At 38.1% G+C, this 21,776-nt stretch overlaps 1 protein-coding gene across 1 annotated transcript in view; it reads right to left on the bottom strand.

Moving 5' to 3' along the window:
- Nucleotides 1–21,776, bottom strand: part of gpc6a (glypican 6a) — a 120,536-nt gene that overhangs the window by 23,657 nt on the left and 75,103 nt on the right. Inside the window, exons 4-6 of the mRNA XM_041036320.1 lie at nucleotides 19,358–19,523; nucleotides 2,632–2,762; nucleotides 366–509 (exon numbers count right to left, since the gene is read on the bottom strand). Coding sequence (XP_040892254.1) covers nucleotides 366–509; nucleotides 2,632–2,762; nucleotides 19,358–19,523 — 441 coding nt within the window. The remainder of the gene's footprint in view (nucleotides 1–365; nucleotides 510–2,631; nucleotides 2,763–19,357; nucleotides 19,524–21,776) is intronic.

The following is a 21,776-nucleotide window of genomic DNA, read 5'->3' as shown; positions in this document are numbered from 1 at the left end:
TTGTAAGCATGGAGTAAGAAAGGAAGAATGTTCAGCATAATGTGCTGGTAGAATTCAGACAAATAATAATCACGCATTGGCTGCTTCAGCCTTAATTTTTCTTTAAAGTGAAAGCCCACTAATTAGAGAGTTATATTAGGAATGCACTGGTTGTCTTATACAAATACTTTTCTATTTTAAAATATGATTTTAAATATGATTACTATTTCAGTATTTACCATTAAACACTATAACAGCAAATGAAAACGGCCTCTAAGGTTTGAATAAAATTATTGTTTTTTATTTTATTTAACCTTTTATTTGCATATTTTTCCATCACAGTTAACAATATTGGTCCTCTGATCTTGTCTTATCTCTGTACGTACCAGTCTATCCAGGCTTGTTCCAGCGGCTGTGGTTGGTCTCTCCTCAGGGGTGTAGGGTCTGAAGCGAGCATTGAACACATCTGAGATGCCACGTGCAGACCTGCCTATTCCTGATGGCTTCGGTTGGCCACACCCTTGAAAGACCTAAAATGAAAAGAGGAAGATACAATTACCACTGTGAGGGGTGACACAAGGAAAGAGTGAAAGAAGATGAAAACTGGTCACTATAGTAATAGTGTTTAGCAATTACGCTGTTTTGAAGAAACTGTCCAGTTCTGCAACACAATCACAATAAATATTACTGTTATGAGATGTGAGCTTCTCATTGCAGTCCTCAGTAGTTAGAGACCAGGTTATCAGCAGTCCAAAGCTGCATGAATTCTGCACTGAGCCAGGGTTCAGTCTTTTCTTTGCAGAATACACATCCATTTTGATCACCCAAAGGCTGTAGTTTGCCTACACCACTGACATTTCCCTTGAAATGCCTCTGTCAATTTGCTCACAGCACCATTTGTGGTCTTCAAGATAGAAAACTATATAGAGCCAGTGTGGAACCAATGCTCTCTATCACTGCCCAAGTCTCCTTCTACAAGAAGTGTCACATTGGTGACAAAAAAGAAAAAAAACGAATTAACCCTTGGAATGTTGTTTTGCTCTCTTGAAAGCCATTGTTACAATTTGACATAGGACCTTCAAAATGAAATGCATTTGACCGACATTTCAGGATTTTGGCACAAACTACAACTAATTTAGCACAAAAATATAATATAACTGAGCTTTTAGTTTGTGTATAAAAGTAACTGTGTATGAAACAAATGAATGTATTTGTTTTTAATGTGGCCACTAAGGTATTTTCTCACATTTTCCCCATATAATTCTGAACTGCATTCATGACAACTTTTGCTAAGAAAATAGAAATATAGAATTTCGTTTAGTTTATTTAGTATTAGACTGCTCAGTGATTCTCAGAAAATAACTGCACATCAGAGAACATTGTATTCTCAGAAAAACACAGAATTTTACAAAGAGAGTTATTAAACTTTCCTGAAATACAAACGAGAGTTTTGTTGTTATAGTGAGACAAAATTAGAAACGCAGATCTATTATTATTTGAACCTTACATTAATCACTGTGTAGTTCACAGAGGTTCATTGTGAGAATAGATTGTTTTCAGATGGCTTGGTCTCTACAGGCTCTTAGGGCCCAAACAACAGACCTCCAAACAGCATAGCTCATTAGCATTCCTCTCTGGCCTGTATGCTGGCCCCTGGCTCAGTATGTGATGGAGCACTCTAATGTGCTACATGGCTGTCATGACAAGAGGCTGTCTTTTCTCTAATATTTATCACTTCTTCACCACAATTACAATTCCACTATCCCGTACATCACACAAGCCAACCGATTTTCAACAGGTCCTTGCCGCAGGAATGAAAGAACAATGGCCTGACACATTCTGCGAAGCATGGTGACCGAGGAAGGTCTACATATGGTTAAAATGGGAATGTGACGCCCAAGATTGTAATCTCAGAGCAATCTGTCAGCCAAGCACAACCTTGGTGCATCAAATGCATAGACAACGGGTAAAGTTGTAAATTGTAGTCCTCTAGATATGGAAAAGAATGTGACATCTAATTCACAGTGACCTTTGTAACCACGGCATGAAGATAGGCCAGAATACACCAAAGGATCAGAATTAAACAGCTGAACTGAAAAACCTGCCTTTTGACAAGAAAAACTTTTCTGTCTGATGATATTGTGAATGTACTGCTTCAAATTTAAAATTATTCCAAGGAGTCATTAGTAATTTGAAGTCTAAAGAGGCTAAAGAGGAAATTAGGTTACTTCCCCTGCATGTTAACAGCCTCCTAAAAACACCTTTATACAGTATTACATGGTGGACAAATCCTGTGTCAGGCTTCAAGACAATGAATGAATATTATAGGGAAACAAGTGGAGCATATTGTTCCATACTTTGTGACAGATACATTCATGCAAGACTTCCTCTTTGTATTGATAAAAAAATATTAGTGTGATGTGTGGTATTATGTTTCTCTCAAAACCATTGCTTCTGTAAATTAGTAGTATATAAACATGATTTTTAGGAGACACGGTTGTGTATTGAAGCCTGTCACGATGTTCTACGAGTAGATGGATACAAAAGTTGTTGGAATAGTTCTTGTTTTCCATATAAAGATATATATAACTTTTAGAAACAAACTGCATCAAAGCAAAGTGAAGTGAAAATAGCCAGTTCAGGATACAGTACCTTCGCTGACACTTGCATGCTGTTGTCCTGCATGGTCATGATAGCCTCAGAGATCTTGATGTCAATTGGCTCTATAACTGCTTCAATGTTGAAGGGTCCCTCCAGTCTGTCTGCCACCAGTAACATAGCATCTGTCATAACACAGAGGACAGATGTCAAAGCAGAGATATTACACACATGCACACAGAAATTTTACTACACAGACACAGACAATATGTTTGCATAATCTTTGGGCATTAACATTACCCATTGCAAAACCCTCAGGGTGCTGGGATCTATAGTGTGTCTCTCACCTAAGTCCATCCATAAAAGAATTCAAAGAATGTCATTGTCTCCAAATGTGTTCACTGCCAATAATTACAAACACAAAAGGAACCTGCCAGTACGTTCATCTAAACACAGAAACCCAAACACGCAAACATACACAGTGTAAGAACGAGATCGGGAAATAGAGGAACTGCTTGTAAGAGCAAGTAGAAATTAAATTTCTGTGTTGTTTACAAATAGCTTATTCATAAAACAAATCATTGCTTTGCATATGCTACTCGCTCCAGATAAGAGAATGATAAGACTTTTGATTTATTCATATACTTGCATTAGTATTTCTAAATTGTGAAAGTATATCAATAAATTCATAAATTAACGTCAACATCTCCTGCAAGTAATCACTTTTTAATTACATCTCAGACACCTATTTATTTCTGTCAAACATGAATTTTATAAGACACCTAAGTAGCTTTACCATTATGCATGACTTAAAAACATCTGATGCCAAGTGATGAAATCAGGCACATACTCTATTGTATTTGTCGTCTGTTTATTTACCAAATACCCAAACTTCTCACATCACATCTAATCATGTCTTTAGAAAACAGCAACAATTTTCTTCTCTGTACTTAATAAACAGGTACAATTAACAACAGTCAGAAAAAAAACCCCAAAACACAGGGACCATGACCTTATTAATCTGGATGAGTCTCAGCGTGAATCGATACCTAAAACAGATTACCCACCCAACTGCCACTTTTCATTTTCATTAAAACAATGTGATATTAATATGTTCATACAGAGGGACGGTAGTATTGATCGTGTCAGACTGTGAGAAGTCAGCGGTGAAAATAATGTGTTTGACATTTTCATTATACTCTATCCTGTCTCTTAAAAAAGTAATTAAAAGTCCACCATGTCTTGTTTGAGGGGTTAGCACTGGTTAAGTGGGAGGGCATCAAGAAGGTGATATCAAGAAGACTTCTGTCTCTATGCACTGGCATTTGGGGATGTGAGCCAATCAAGAAAAGCCAATTGCTTACATTGGGGGGGGCTGCTCCCTAGAAACACCATTACACATCCAATGAGTCTTTAGCTATAGTATAAAGGCAGTGTCATTAGATTAGAAGTCAGAAGTGATCATAACTACAGTTTTGATGTGGAGTGATCGTTTGCCTCTAGTGCAGTTCTTAGGCTTACTCTCATTTAAAAAAAGGCTAAATAAATTAAAACAGCTGGGCTCTGTAGTTTATAGAAAATGTTACTCAACCTCAGCTGCAGATTTGTTGTAATAAGTGTTTACAGCTACAGGGCAACTAAAACAATGGATGTCTATGGCACAGAGGCTACACAGGCAATACCTGTAAACAGGATCAATTCATTGTTGGGTTGGGTCTTTTGGAGGACTTCACTGACAGCATAAAAACTGTAATAAAACATCACCAGCTAAATTATCCATTGTCGTCTTATTACTGTTAAAGTTTTATTGTTTCAGCACACACACACACACACACACACACACACACACACACACACACACACACACACACACACACACACACACACACACACACTTCAACTTCAAAACATCACCAGTGAGCTGGGAGAAAATGTGGCAGCATGACTGAGCACTTCAACAAAATCAGGGCATGAAGTCCTCATACATAACTGACAAAACAGGCCATTTGTCAGTGCTTTCCATAGCCACATGACTCCTGAGTGTTTTCTGATCTGCCACCCTGTGGTGCTGGTGTGATTATTTTTAGGCAACTAGATGGCGACTACTTGGTTATGGCTGGAAGACTGCTATAGTGGTTAAAGGAAACCAATACTGACTGACTGTTGGTAAGGGATGGAACATGAACCTTTATCTTAACTGTCAAAGATGCACACTTTGCACTGCAGTGACTGCTGTACACAACTTTTACTGAGCCTGTTTCACAGTAATATTGTGTATTGTAGCCTTGTGTGGAAACTTTAAATTGGTCAGTATGAAAAAACAAGAGCCTTGTAAAATTGACAAATAAGATCATTGGGGTAAGCGAGGTATAGTTCTCACAATTACAGTGTAACAAGCCGGCACTGAGGAAAGCCAATACCATTCAAGACTGTCCTGACCATTGCCTTGCAGAATGAGTTTGAGTTCCTGCCCTCAGGCCGGCATTTCAGAATGCCCATCATGAGACCTAAGGAACATAAAGTCTCCCTCCTCTCAGTGGCTATTGACAGGGCAGGATATTAAGCTTACCCGCTTGACTGAAAGGAGTGATTTAGAGGACAAGCGAGTGCAGAAGAGAGAGCACTAGCCTGGGCAAGGAGAGGTGAATTAAAAGCATGAAAGATTAATACGCAAACATGGTATTGCCAATTAACATTGAATTAAGTTGTAATAATGTCCAGGGGCCCTGTTTTAGCCTGGCAGAATTGTGAAACAGATAAACTGTATATTTAAATATTTATATGCAGTACTTATTAAGTGAACATACAATGAACACAGACACCGTAGCCATCAAAATTGGATTTTTGTTTGTTGACAAGATTTTAGAAGAGAGTTCATAACAGATTTCAGAACAAATTGTTGGAGAGAACAAACTCTTATGTTAAAAGTAAAGTTCACTTTACTTTTGTAACTCAGTGTGTATCTTTGACATCTACCAAACCTGAGTGCTCTTAAATCGTGCATTGTTTACACCCATTTTTGCTTGCTGTCTCCTTCTTCATCTTTTACAGATGCATTGTCCTGACTATTCCCCTTCCTGTGTTACTGCTGCCAAATTTGAAACCAAATTTATTTATTTTTATTTCACACATATATTTATTTTTCTGCTAACCCAATCACTTTGTACCAACTCATCAAAAAAAATTTCCAGGAATCTTGCAGTTGACACTTAAAGCATTTGAACAGACTCAAGTATAATTTTAGAAAAAAATCCTTATTTTATCTGAACCATGTAACATGATTAAACCAACATCAGCATCAGCATTTCAATTCATAATCAGTGAATTGAAATTTGCCCAGGCCCTACCCCACCTCAAAATCTGGCAGTCTGTTAACATCATTTTCTAATGTACTGTATTATTTTTCCATATTTGGCCTTCTTCCATATAAACATGTCCATGTTTTAGGTTATATATGTTTTAAGCCAGACCTGTGCTGTTACAGTGTGCTGAGTGAATAGACTCCCCTCTTCTGTCTGCTAGTGGCTGTGCCTTTGAAGAGCACTCCTGTTTGTTTACTCTGGAGCCTCAAATTGGGCGTGATGCTTGGTTAGATTTCCATCAGGAGCTGGCTGGAGGTCATTGCAGGGGGCCAACCTGAGTCCTGTGAAGTCTTCAGTTGCCTATGTTTAGCGGAGCACTGCTCTAATGCTACAGCAGAATAAGCCTCACTGATAAAATTCAGTGAGAGTAGAGGGGAAATTGACTGCATTTCTGTTATTCATTCCATAAAGGACTCAAAGACCTAAATGATATCCTCAGCTGAGTTCTGGCAACCTATTTTTCATATAGCTTAATGAATATTTGATGGATTGTGAGTATGAGTCAACCATATGAACTGCTGCAAGAATGGGCTACTTCTACATGCTTAAATAACTTCTGAAATTACGTCACATACAGGAACACTTTTTAAAAATTATGGGCTGTTGATGAACAACATCTTAAAGTTTAATCTGTTCTAACTATAAATCATTAGAGGGTGGAAAGAAAATGACATATTACAGTGCACAGGCTATGCTGTTTCAACCGTGCACCAGATTTAACTCTGTGCTACCACCTTTTCTAGTTATTTCTAGAATCTAGTTATCTGGTATCTAGTTGAATCCACACTAAATAATGACAAACTTCTTGTGACTTTTTGATAGTTGTCCAAAGTTAACTTGAGCTAACTTTCAGAAGAGACCAGGGTCAAGACTTTATTCAAAAGGATTCAAGTAACAATTTCAAGTATTTCATTTTCAGGCTTGCAGACAATAAAGGCAGTGTTTGTGTTTGTTTCTGACTTTTATCTATTCAGATGTGACTCAGGGGAAGCTTGTATATCCGTCTGTTTACTGACCACCAGGTCTGGATTATCAGCAAACATTTCAATAGAGTTTAAAAATATGTGATTTACATAAAGATGTTTTTGGTACTTGCAGCAGTGCCCACTGGTTGACTTCAAAATGCCTTTCAATACAGGGGTTCTATTGGTATACACACACAGAGGATGGTATTTTTATATTTATTTATTTTTATTTCCACTTTTTCTTTCTTTCTTGCAGATTTTCTAAATAATAAGCTTGTCAGATTTACATGTTGATGCTATCAACATTACTCTTAACTATGACTACTGCTCTTTTAACTAGGACCACTAACCTGGCTTGTTTTTCTGTTTCTTTCTTTAGCTGACATTAACAGTGACTGATATATATTTGTTTTGGCATCAGTTTCAAGTAATGATGATATTACTTATTTTCCTTGTATACTGACAAATGAAACTGACAAAACGAATTGTTCAACCATTCATCTATCCATCTATCCACTGACAGACACGGTGGGTTGTATTGACACGATTGTTTACAACTGGCTGCATGGTACAAACTTTAAAAAAAAAATGTTTTTTTGTCTTTTGGCCTCAGGTTATTTTCTAATAGAATCCCCCCGCCCCCTCACCCACAGGGATTTGGAGAGAATCCAACATACTACATATACAACATATACTGCAGAGTCCCTTGGGAGACACAGCAGTTATTCATGTGTGAATCTGTGAAAAATCAACAACTTATATGTGAAGATTCTGAGAAACAATTACAGGGTATTTCTAATTATCAAGAGAATTTTTTTTTTTAAATTTCATGACTGTTTTATGAGTTTCTGTTTCCCGTGTTATGTCAAATTAACTGCTTTTACTTTTGGTCATTGCACAGTCAATACAATTTTGATGTGGTCAGTGGCGCTGGAGTGTTCAATAAATACACCCGCTGCCAGATCAATTTCTGTCATATAATACCAGATTCATCCCGAGCAGGTACCTATAAAATCCATTATAATATATGTGCTCTCTGGTTCGTTGCCCGTTGCAGAGAAACTACATAGATTAAAATACTGACAAGAATAACACTGATAAAAAGTGAGTCTATGACCTATTTCACTTCATTTACATTACATCTACATAATGTTACTGATATGCACTGATCCAGGTACACTGCTGATTCCCTTGAAATATGATTTTGTAAACAAAGCATAAGCTAGACTGGCCCAGGTGACATGAAACATAAGAAAAAAAATCTGACTTGGCTCTGCATGACTACTCTGAAGACAATGGGAGGACCAGAGTGTCAAGTCTTACGTAAATTCAGAGTATAAACATGGCCCAGTAAGACTCAGAGAGTGTCCAGAATCATCTAGTGTGACCCAGTCTTAAGGATTTAAAGGCATCATTCTTCCAGTTATGGGAAATGATAACTCCTATGTCCCTTATGGTTAGTTAATCTTTTCAATGAGAAAAGGGCTAGAGAACTGACCAAGATACTGAATTGTTTATTTTCAAGGTGAATTAAAGCAGTAATTCTCTTATTATCAAATATATTTTGAAATAATTTAAACTTGCCCTGGCTATATGTGAGCAAAATCAACGGTACATTATTGCAGTAACTGTACTTCCAGTGTTGATGTGGATTAATGAGGGTGGGGTAATTCTGTTGTATTGGAAATGGTGAACATAACGCAAAGAGTGCTGTGCCCACAAATACAAGTCTGCCCAATGATTCAGAGTTGCAGTGATGAAAATGGAAAGAATAACTTTCACCATCTGCCAGTGCAAACTGGAGAAAATGTCTGCATGCAAACACTATGAATCCAACAATAGAAGTTGATGACACCCTGCATAAATTGCCAGTGACAACTGATTACTCCATTGCCAATGGTGGTGCTTCTCCACATGCTAGAAATTGCACTCATCGTGACAAATGTTTTATGGAATCAGTGTATGAATTGGATAATTTTCTCTAAACTCTTCATACAATTGGCTATGATAAACTGTACATACACTATGTTCAAAAGTTTTAGAACGCCTCCATTTTCCAGCATTTCACATAATTCAATGTGTCCAAGGAATCATGGAATTCTTTTGTTGAACTAAATTCATACACCAAGCAGCTGAGAACACTGTTATTTCTACAATGAAAATCAAAAATTGCTCAGAAACTTGCACTTGAAGGTTGGTTTACTTTCACCTTTGGTCCAGTTTTTCCCAGACCAACTCCATGTAGTGTAAGTCAGGAGACTGTACTGGTCTTACATTATGTGAAGCCACCACATAGTTCCTTTCTTCTAATGTTTTGGGTCATTATCTTGCTGTAGGGTGAACCACACACCAACCAGTCTTTCTTCCTTTGTTACTTGCCTTTTTCTCACCATTCTGATGGCAATCTGCAGAACTACTTCCTGTTCTACAATACTGTTCTAGTAATGAATCAAAGGGTGTAGTAACACAGTTTGTTCCAACACTGCTTTTGTACAGACAGAGGGTTTGGAAGTAACCAAAAAAAGCTGGGGACCTATAGGAATAATTTGGATTAACTTTCAAGCTGTTAGTTAACCAGTTTCTTAATGCCTAAAAGAAGCCTGATTTCTATAAAATGTATATCATTTTTTGATTCTTGGGGACCTGACTTTATATTATTTATTTATTTATTTTCACATTGTGCAATGTCATGGAGACACTGGAATCTGTGCATAGAAGCAGAAAAAAAATTTAAACTGAAAGGAAATTCTTTATTACCTTATATTTTACTTGTAATTGTGACAGCACAAAAATAATAAAGAGCAGGTTTATGAGATAACACTTTTGACATTTTACTGTACCAAAATTGACAAAATCCCTTAGAAGGTCATTTTTTTCTCTTGTCTAACAAGTGTTTTGTGCACACAAACCACACTGTTGTTCTGGATGACAAAATAAACATGAAGGAACAAAAACAACTCTGCAACTGCTTCATCGATCTGGAGAGTAGCTCCATGTCAGCAAGACATCACTGCGTCACTGCACATGCATCAGGGACACAGTTGCTTGTTTACATGCTCGCAAGTTTGACAAGCTGCGAGAAAAACGACACTGGCTTTGTTCAATGAGCAAATGTGTCACTTAAATACAACAGTATGGCTCTCTGATCTGTTGTCTGTTTCCGCTGTCGCTTTTCCATTTATTTTTTGACTAGCACAGCATTTAATTGTTAATCATGGAATGCCTCTTGGAGATGATGCCACTTCAGAATACAGTATGAACTCTGAAACAGGAAAGAAAAATCCTGATGATACTGGTGAAACAGAAACATGAAAATGATAGTAGCAGGAAGTATTAATATTTAAATTTTTCAAAATTCTGTGTGCATTTATTATTTTGTTTTGTTGTATTTTGTTTTTGTTTTTGGCTTTGACAAAGAAGAAGAATGGGAAAAAGAATAAAAAAAAACAAGCAAAAAAACACAATATATTTGGTTCTGCTGCATCAATTTTTGATCTACTTTTTGATACAGTCCATCCTATGTTCAACAATGTTATAGAAGTGGAAAAATTCGTGGAGTACTCCTTTAACAATAATTACAGCAAGAATTGGGAGACCTGTAGATGGTTTTTAAAACAATCCATGTCCTAAAAGTGCCCTACAGAGACTAACTGGGGTAAAGCCGTGGATTAATTTTTGTCCCAACAGACCTCTGAGCTCTCTGACCTTTCTTTGAAGGGCTCAGTCTCAGCAGATGAAAATACAGACATGCAATAAAAGATTATAAACACATTATGTCTCTGCAAATGTGTCCTACAGTACAGTGATGCATTTGCGTTTTAGTTTAAGCACCAGATTATAAAATGACATGCACATGTTTCATATTGTTTATAAATGAAATAGACAGAAAGGGAATGAAGTAAGAAAACTCCAGCTTGTTCCCATCAAGTACTGCCCCACCAGGTTTGATATAGTATCAGTATCATTCACAAGACACAACTTGCATTCTTCACCTGTGTTAAATGTACTTTTTAAACACATCCACAGTAATGCTCGTGTTCATGCTGAAGAAGTTCACTGTTTGAGTGAAAAGTGTGAAACAAACTTCAACCTTCAGTCTTAGTTTAAACACTGCTGTCCAAACACAAAGACTGCCAAAACTATTTGTCTAAACAACGTCAGAGTCAGTTTCCTGTAACAGCTCTTTCCAGTTTGCAGCTGCAAGAGGTGAATCAATTGCAAAAGACTCACTAATTTGCCAACATATCTGTCTTTGGGGAGTCTCCACAGGCATTCTCTCAGGCACTTACAGCTGGACTGAAGCTCAATAACAGCACTAACAAATACTTCTTGATAGGACTTTTTTCAGTTTTATTGGCTTTAGGCCACGTCTGATTTACTTTAGTTCATCCTAAGTCTCCAATACCATGTCTGTTATTTCTCACATATGAACTCTCAGGTCTTTTTACATTAACATTTTTCTTTACTGCTACAGTTGCAAGACAGTAATGTCACTGCTGCCTAACTCTTTATTTTCATGTACTGCCATTCAGCTCTTTGTTTTATTATTTACATTTTACACAACTTTGGAAAATGTTTACCAGTAAGGTTAATGGAATAGTTCGACATTTGGGGGAAAAGGCTTATTTGCAACATGATGAATATACAACATGATAGTAACTATATTTACATTTAGTTACTATCATGTTGTAGCTTTGTTCCTTGTGGGTGACGATGTGGAAGAGGGAGAGTAACCGGCAGCAGCAGAAGAGGAGGCAGAGGTCTAAGCGCAGCTGGTTTCAGTAGCCTGTCCTGTGCATGAGCACAAACTCCCCCTGTTGCCAGTTGGGGCCTGTCTGAACAATTGCCGTCCAGTTGCCATGACCCTGATAGTGAATGAAGTGGTACATCACAGCCAGCCTCCCCACATCACAGGATCTATTCCAATTTTTCTACCACCCCAACTGATCTACGGAGAATGCCACCCCCACCCCCCCCCCCCCCCCCCCACTCAGCAACACTCCCCCCTAACATTCTCACAACCTTTTACAGAGGTTCAGTGGAGAGTGTGCTGACATACTGCATCACCACTTGGTATTCGAGGTGCAATAACAGTTATACTAAATCCCTGCAGAGGGTTGTCAGGGGAGCTGAGAAGATCATCATAGTCACCCTGCCTTCTATTCAGAAGCTTCACCACAACAGATGCCTACTAAGTTTCCCTCTGGGGATCAATAAAGTATTATCTTATCTTATCCTCACAAGGCACTGAGCATTGTAAGGGACCTCTCACACCCACCTCACAAACTCTTCAATCCTCTGCCATCAGGCAGGAGGTTCCATAGTAGGAGATCAAGAACCACAAGCCTTGTTAAACAGCTTCCTCCCACAGGCTATCAGGCTGCTTAATAGCCAATCCATCTCACTGTGACTAGCTGTAGCATAACTTCATAAAAAGACTCTTAACTCGCATATTTTATTTTGGATACCTGTCCTGAGCACTTTATTTCATTTTTATACAGTCTTCAATATATCTGGGATACTCATAATTATTCCCTATCTATTTATTTTATTATTGTTTTAACTGTTTTATAGTTTTGCACCTTGGTCCCCCAAAATGAAAATAAAGATGATTTGATTTGATTCAGTGTGCATATGTGTGGAGGCAATAAAATTACTAAATAAAACATAGCTGGTCATCAGCTGTGGGAACTCATAGTATTGCAAAAAGGATATGTTGCTCATATTTAAAGTGTAGCTGCGTAAGCATTCCTGCCACATATACAGAAAAGAAGCATACTGCCGATTCTGCACAGCCAGTAGCAATTAGAAAGAAAAGATACTGGTTCTTGATGATGCTGAGGATATGGAGATCACTTCCACTAGGCTAAGTGAGTCATCCAGCCTTCAGCACTGTGACAGGCAGAAATGCACTAGCTAGCTTGTTTGTTCCTGTCATGTCTGTTACTGAGACCATTGTGCTTCATACTCAGTCAGTTTGAGTGCCTGTGTGTCTGTGTATGTGTGTTTGTGTTTGCTAAGTGTCTCAGGTTTAACTCAAAGATGCAGTATTTATATGTCATACTTGAGGAAGTATGACATTTAAATCCTCTGAATAACTCTTCAATTAAAAAATGTGGCTGTTGAGTGACACTGTAGGATTTTTACAGTATGAAAGGTAAAGGATTTACACATCGTGAAGGCTACACAGTGCTGCAAAGCAGGCTGCGAGCTTAGTTTCAGCCAAGCAATCTATATCATTTAAAGTTAAGCTCTGGCAGGGTGTTCATCTTCATAATCTCCACAGAAAGTCCTTCTTGGAGGACAGAAAAAATATTGGCTTGAATTCTCATGAACTGGTGGGTTGTGGGGAGGTCCGGTTACACTGGGACACAATCCATGCAATTAAAAAGAAATGAGCAAATAAAATCAATGAGGATTGCTTACACTGTGGTGTCAAAGGACTCAACAGAGGACAACTCAAGCCTATATCACAATTAGGAGAAATAATGTGTATGCAATGCAATAAGGGAATAGCCTACAATGGATTTGCAAATCTCCTGTCATTTAAATGGTCAACATCCTGAAAATGGGTTTCATTTGTGTTTTTATGAAGAATTGTAAAATAAAAACTGTGAAAATATGAAGTTGCTTACAATTGCCATTCCTTTAGCTTCCTCATACCAATATGGGCCCCCAAACAATATAACCAAGTTAGTTAATGATATGTAATGATTGGAATTCACTTATTACTGTACATAGTAATCTAAGTAGTGGTCTCACAACACCCCATGCTCATTGCTTTAACATATGGAGAAATCCCAGCCTGCCGTGCATAGTTACAGTTGTTTAGGAAGGGGTTTATCAATCACCCATCCATTAGCTTATTTCACTTATCCTTTTCAGGGTCAAGTGGAGACTGGAGCCAATCCAAGCTGACACTGGGCTAGAGGTGGGGTAAACCCTGGAGAGGTCGCCAGTCGATCACAGGCATGACATATAGAAACAAACAACTGTTCACGCTCACATTCACACCTACAGGCAATTTCAGTGTGAATGTGACCTGCATGTGTTTGGACCGTGGGAGAAGCCAGAGTACCCGGAGGAAGCCAACGCAAGCACGGGAAGAACATGCACACTCCACAAAGAAAGACAGTCTGTCATTGGTGACAGTGGTTAACACCACTAACAACAGTCAATTAAACTCTGCCATTAATTTTGGCCATGTATGACTGAAATAATCATGTTACACTGATGTTACTTGCCACTCAAAAATGGCCTTGATCATGGCATAAGCCTGAAAAACAGCAGTGTATGAATTACAGTACAAGTCCTCTCTCTCTCTCTCTCTCTCTCTCTCTCTCTCTCTCCTTCTTTCTCTCAGAGGGTATTTTAACAAGGTGCTGACAAGAAAAATGATAATGATGTGTCTGTCATGACGCAGAGCTGGGTAAATTTGTCATGATGGCAGGTGACTGATGGTGTGGTATCATCCATTGGCCAAACCATGAATTCCTTCCCTGAACATCTGAACACACACATACACACACTTAAAAGTCAGGATGCCAAAAAATCACTCAGCACAGGTATGAGAAGGTAAATCACATCCTTTCTCAGGTTTATGCTCATTGTTCACTGACAGTCTGTCTTCCATTCACTGCCTGGAAGGCATGAAGTCATTACAGTAACCTTTACAAACTGTAAACTACTGTACTGTGACTGTAACTTTGAAATGTACGGCATGGACGCTGTGACCATTCTTCTTTTTCCTCTGCATAGTGATATGTAGGTTACATCAAAGTATTCACCAAGGTCATTATTGTCTCAATGTTACACAGATTTCAGGAATAAACACAGCAGTAGCACATTTGTTCTACTCTCCCCTCTAATGCCTGGAAAAGCTGCAGTGTGATACTGACATCTTAATATCCAAACTGCTTGTGTTTGTATTAAAATCACCAGTGGCTATTAATTTGTTGGACTGCCTAGAATTTACTTTCATTCTCAAGCTTGTTCTGGATTTGTTTGGTGATACACTGAGTCTCATAAATTCTTCTGGCTCTCTGTTGTTAAGGCTCAATGTTAAGTGACATTTTAATGGCTCTGTGCAGCATTTAGAGTTCTTGAAAAAAAGGCCTTCACTGGTTTACAACTGAAATCATGTTCTGTTGTTAATGTTTTTGTAACAACAGAACCTGAGGATGCTTATTATTTCATCCTCTGCTGTTATTCATTAATTGTCAATTGTCAACTATGTAATATGGAAAGGGACATCTATTCTTATCTAGTATTAACAAGGCAAAAAAAAAGAAAAAAAAAAACAAGTACTTAGGATGAGATGAGACAAAAAATATGCAGTATGGAGCACATTATAGAAATACACAATCCTTAAATGTTTTGTTAAATTGTTCATTCTGTATAATCACTCAAACAGTGATTATGCAGAAAGTTTGAACTTAATACCTTTTGTGGTATTTCTATTTTGGGTCATTGAAAATTGCAACTCAGCGCTGTCTGAGAAAATGGACAACATTGGCCTTCATGCAGTCATCCCCCAATTCGGTCTCAAGGGCTTATCACCTAAGGAGGTCCTTGGCCTGATTTGACCTGATTTGGCTCCCTCAGACTACTGCCTCTTCCTCAGGATGAAGAAGGAACTCACTGGTCGCCATTGTGACAGTGATGATGATGTCATCGCTGCTGTGGACGACTTTCTGTGGGACCAAGATTCCAACTTCTACGAAGAAGGGATCCATGTGCTCATCAGCTGCTGGACTAAACAAATGTGTTAAGTTTCTAAAATTGACTCCTTCTACCTTAGGTCACAAACTTATCAAACACCCCTCGTATATGAATGCGCACAGTACGGAATATTGTTGATTAAAGATCTTGTTCTATTTTGGAAGGGGATTCCAACAATGATATCAGTGTATTATTATGTGTGTTTACTTCATAGATTTACTTTATGCACAGATAAAGGGATCTGTTACAATAAGACCACCAAGACATATAGTGCATTTTGTGTCAGCATTACTAAAATAAATAATAAATTTAAAGAAACCCTGTAGACCTTCTCAGCTGTTGCAACAAGAGTTCCCTGTTTCATATTTTCAGCAGAGGCAAGAGAATGTGTCTTTTGCTGCATTTCATCAGAAGATGTTTCCTGTGACAAAATGACAGGTAAGTCCTGATCATCATTTTCCCAACAAAAAAGAATATCAGCATGCGACTTTCATGTGTTGAAAGAGCAAGTGAGAGAGAGATAATAAGGCATGTTCCATTTATTGTTCTACACTCGCCAAAAATTATTGTCTACAGACACGTCAGCGGAGGCAGCTGATGTGTTTTAGGAAAGAGGGAACACGCAAAAATCATTCTATATATTTTTAAGAGGAAGCAGGAAAACAACACTAAGTTCATACAGTGCTATAGTTGTGCTCCAGTTATTGAAACTGGCTTCTCTGGTAGTCCCAAAAGATGTTTGCAGTTTCCTGTAGTACTATAAAGCCATAGCCATAACTTGTTTATTTAGACTCTGTATGTATGTTATGCTTCTACTTTGTCTAAGAGACATAGCTTGATAGCATGATGATGATAATGACTGATTTTAGGAAAAGTCCTTCTGTGAAGCCATTTCATTACTTACAAATTACAAGATATTATTTGTAACTATATTTCTCAGGTCGACCGTTTTACTGTATTGAGCTGAAAATGAGCCAAGGGCTTAATACACAAACACACGCACGCGCACCCGTGCACACACACACACACACACACACACACAGACGGCCTGGAAGGGCTTCAAGACTAAATCTATCAGAAAGGCTTACCTCATCGGACACATTGTGTCACTGCCAATCTTTATCTGGCAATTCAACTCTAAGTGAAGAAAAATGTTTATGTTTTCCCTGTGTCCATTTTCTGTTTTCAGAACTGTAAACACTGCTCACATGCAGAGTATTAAATAAGAAATGTTTTTCACAGCAGCCATTTTGGCTCATAATAGCAGGGGAAACACAGGTGTAACTAATAACATTAATGATATCTTTTTCAGCATGTCAGTGAACCAGAATGAACAGTGGCAGGGCTCTGGAACCAGCTCACCTGACTTGAATGCAGCCAGCATTAATGTTATTAATTACACCTGAACCTTTTTCCACACCGTGAAAATGCTAAATGCTTTCTAAATAACCATAGATGTGTATATACAGCACCTTGTAACAGAATGGAGCTCTGGTATTTTTATGTTAGCCTGTTACTTTAGGAGGGTGTTGTATTAGAAGAAGTAATATTGCTATGCTAGTGACTATCTCCAAATCAGAGTTAGTCCATTTTAACTAACTACTTATTTTGCAGAAATGGACAGACTAATTTGTCAACAGACCAGCAAATACAGTGTCAGATTTTTATGGTGGAAGATACTGAGCTCAGTGTCAGTCAGGTTTAACCCTATATACCATCACTTCCACCGGTTTGTGAGCATGCGACAAAAAACAGTGTGAATGAATCACATTATTCACAAGAAATGTTTGGAAATCTACTGCATTTTAATTACCAGTAATAAAGAGACAATGTTTTGTTTTCATTGATTTACTACACTTTACCTAAATATAACAATACACAATTTAGCCTCGTAAACCTTGTGCCTTCTGCTTTGTGTTGTTCTTTTCAAAGATTTATATCTAGAAACAGATGTCGCACTACCCTTTTCAACTTTGATTTGTTCCAATAATGTAAGAATGAGGTAAGCAACTAAGTACATTAAGGAGGAGAAGAAAAATCATTATCTGGTTTTAGTTTTCACTTCTTATGGAACACAGCCGACTTGGAATTCTTTTCTTCTTTTTCTGCATGCTTTCAATAAAAGGAAGGAGCAATTTTTTTTATTTATTACATAAATGTCCCTGATTGAGCTGGATTTTAGAAAGATTATGGACCATTTTCAGACCTCATCGCTCTTTTCTCTCTTGCTGTGGAAGTTTAAAACTAAATAAAAAGCCTTGAGTCTCCTTTCTCCTGCTGTCATACCAATCAATGCTGTCAATAATGACATTTAAACATGGACAAAGTCCACAGGTAAATGTCACTGAGGGTTCTTAAAAAAATTGAAGGTTGTGTCTCTAATCTAACCTTCTCTAATAAATGATTATTTGAAGGGATGACAATGACAGACCATGTACAGGCTCAATCCATAAATTTCTATAATGCAAAGATGTGCTCCAGTGGTGAGAACTGACCTGTGATACATTTATAAGTTGTCTCTGAAAGGCAAATCAATATTTCTTTCGAGCTGCATAGTAAGCAAATCGAAGTTCTTTAGCAAGAGATAATGAATACAAAATGTCACTAGACATCAAAAAATGAGTCTTTCATGTGAAAATAAACATCCCTTGGGTTCTACATTTCTAATTATAATACCCTCAATAACACTGTCTTTACAAAACAAAAAAAAGAAAAGAAAACAAATGCACAAAAACTGTTTCAAAATTAAAAATCCACTTTTCCTACACCTCAAGGGTGTTTTTGTCTAACCAGATTCATCATTCTGTTGCAACAACAGCTTTTCCCATTACTGTCAAGCACAGCGTCCCTTTGCGGCAATAGATTTGCCTCTTCACAACCAAACAAGACACTAACTTTTTAACACATGTCATAAAGCTGTGAGACATTTCATTCAGTGCATGGGGGCCTGTGTTGATCTGAGACTTCAGACGTGCCATCGGAGGGAACAAGCGGTACGTCATCTGATGGTTTCTCGAACGACAGGCCTGTCACAAAACAGCCAAAAGCTTAGAAGTGCAGTTCACTTGACACACAGTCTTCAGGGATGTCTTTAAAAAAAAAAAAAAAAGAAACAAAAAAAAAAGAAAAACCGTCGCCCCATTTCTGTTAGTGTGGGTGGGAGGATGGGATTGGGGTACATAACAAATAAACCGTTGGCCTACAAAAGATCCAGAGGGAACACTCTATGTGCCTTCTTGGTATCCATTTAACGGGAGGGCTTACAGCAGCCAGCTACTTACGGTCTAACTGAAGTGCTATATTACTCACCGAGCTCAGCTGGAAACACTATAGAAAATGTGTTTGCCTAGGATCTGCTCTCCTTTATCAATCCCAAACAGCAGGGACCAAAGCTTTAAGCACTATGCCAGGGTTCCAGCAATAGCAAACAACATTTCAGACAGGAAAAAAAAGGAATGGTTGCACAAATAAGATTTCAGTTTTGTCTCTGTAAATCCTTTAAAGCTGAATCTAACACAGCACATCCTACTGAATTCCCACAGAGACTATTCAAAGACACTGCCTTGGAAAAGTAACATGCAGACTTCGAAGTACAAGCTCAAGTGTGCACACAGACAGACAGTCAGACAGACAGACACACAGACACACACACACCCCTACAAAAATTTCAAAGAAAAAATGAGAAATAGGAGCAAGAGTGTTCGATTTGAATCAAATCTTTTTTTTTCTTACCGATGAAGAGGTTCCATTCAGGATCTAGGTCTGCCTGGTTCGCAAGACAGCCCCTCATAACATTGTGACAGTAGTTGTGACAGGGTTTCAGCCCCGGCATGCCACGACAGTATGGGCAGTAGAGCATCCTGGTCAAGGCTCTGACACATGCTGGAACTACATTCACCTATGAAGCAAAGAAACATTCTTCAGTGTCAAATCTTTTCAAGCTCATTAAACCTTTGTATTTTTTTATGGAATGCTGTGTGGTTCCTGAAATGGAGAGAGAAGTTTTGATAAAAAACAGACTGATGTTGCACACCACAAGTGATATTTTCATATTTTCACAAACATCCACCCCCCCAATTGAAATTTCAGAGGGAAAACATCTCTACACTACATCACATCGTCTAACGCTTGACATGTGAAAACCCATCAGACACAACTGCATGAAAAGACAAGGTTTACAACTCTGTCCATCTCGATTCCCTCTGAAGGCTGTGCCTTTTGTCGTTGGGCCATGTCATTGTACCAGCTTGAGTGAAAGCGACAGGATTCTCACTTCTGCTTCCCTTCAGAGGTGGGGATGCAGAACGAAGAGTACATCTGATAATTGGCCTGTCAGCCTCTGTATTCATGCTTGACTTTAGATTTTGTCCAGCCCACACTCTTGAGACTCCAGGCGTGTGTGTCAGTGTGTGTGTGTCCTGGGAAGGTTGGCAGAATGGTCAGCAGTGGTCATAAGAAGGACCAGCCAATGGAAGACCATTTTCAACCAATCTACCCATCACAGAAAAAATATCTGAAGTGGTGTTTAAAAAAAAAAAAAGTCTAAATCTAGAGCAATCAGAGCTAAATCATCAGAGAAAAACAATGATTGATTTGTTTTTTCTAACACTGTGGTCTAGTCAAGTCAGCTTTAATCGTGTAGCCCAAAATTACATATTTGCCTTAAAGGGGTTGACAATCTGTACAGCATCCATAGCCTTCTACCCTTCACTCCTCGCCCCTCCAAAAAAACAAAAATAAAAAACCCCACAAAGAAACCTTGAGAAGAGAAACAGGAGGAATCTATTTTCCAGGACGAACTGACATGCAATAAAAGCATGGTTGATGAAATCTTTTACTTTTTCTTTGATTTTAATTTCCGATTTCTTCTTATTTCTCTGAGAAGTGGTATGAAATATTTATAACTGGCTTTTTTGCCTGAGAGATACTTAATGCTGTTGGTATTCAGAAAAAAAAGAAACATGTAGAGACAGCACAAAGCTCAATGATATAAATGCTGGGAAAGCTAAAGTAGGAGGAAACTGAAAAGAGAAACAAAAAGAGAACCAACATCACTGCACTTTTTTAGCTCCATGGCAACATCTGAGGCTGTGCAATGACACTACATCCAGCTTCAGTCTGCTTTTAACATTGCAGGTTGTCTTTGATTTTACTGGCACAATGACCAGACCACCTGTGCGTGCATATGTGAGAGTGTGTGTGTGTGTGTGTGTGTGTGTGTGTGTGAGAGAGAGAGAGAGAAAGAGAGAAAAAAAAAGATGAGACAGATAAATAAGGGAGAGGAAGCTAAAGGGAGACAGAGAGGGGGAAGACGGAAATGTACGCTATTAGTGCATTTGCTTCCACTGCTGCTTGGCAGCCGGCAACAAGGATCAAATGAACCATCTCTGACATTTGCAATCTGCCACTGACATCACGCGATGTCTTGTAAGAGGGCCATTAAACTAGGCTGCTAGCTGTCAATTCCATCGCTGCGCGTCATCTTCTGGTATGTGTTCTTGTAAATTGTTTACATCACTCTGGGAGTGTGGTTAACATATGGGAATTTTTCACAAACAAGGTTCATTTGATTGGACACATTTCACAGTTGACATGCATGGAAACCATGTACGTGTCAGGTTACTGTGGCATTATGTTGGACACAGGTGGGAAAAAAAAAGGATATTTTGTAGTGTACAGTATTTGTCATCAATTATAACTTCTCCTGGGAAGACACTGTTTATATTAAATTATATTATTGATTCATGCAATTATAGTTGCTGACAGAAACATTAATAAACACTAACATCTGTTTATATCTTCTTTCTAGTGTGTTAGAAAACATTTCTTAAATGTTTATATGCTGCTAATGAATGCTACACACCTTGACTTAAAGTATTGCCAATATATGTATTTATAAATGATTTTTATATTTATTTTTGCACTATTATTTATTTCTGCACTTTTAATCTTAGTATTAATTAAGCCTGCTTTCAGCCTGATGGACCCTTCACTGTCATTAGATATTCTGTAGTACACTAACAAGCATTTAATTTCTACATTTTCTCATTGACAAGCAGTGCTGGAGTGAATGCAAAAAAAGAAAGAAAATGAAGAGCAAACAGAGAAAGAACAGGCTGTAGACGTTGTCAATGACGCAGGGAAACAAACA

This window comes from Toxotes jaculatrix, chromosome 1 (genome assembly GCF_017976425.1).
Source record: "Toxotes jaculatrix isolate fToxJac2 chromosome 1, fToxJac2.pri, whole genome shotgun sequence".
Lineage (NCBI taxonomy): Eukaryota > Metazoa > Chordata > Actinopteri > Toxotidae > Toxotes > Toxotes jaculatrix.
The sequence above is the reverse complement of the archived record's forward strand: the minus strand, read 5'-3'. Positions and strand labels throughout refer to the sequence as shown.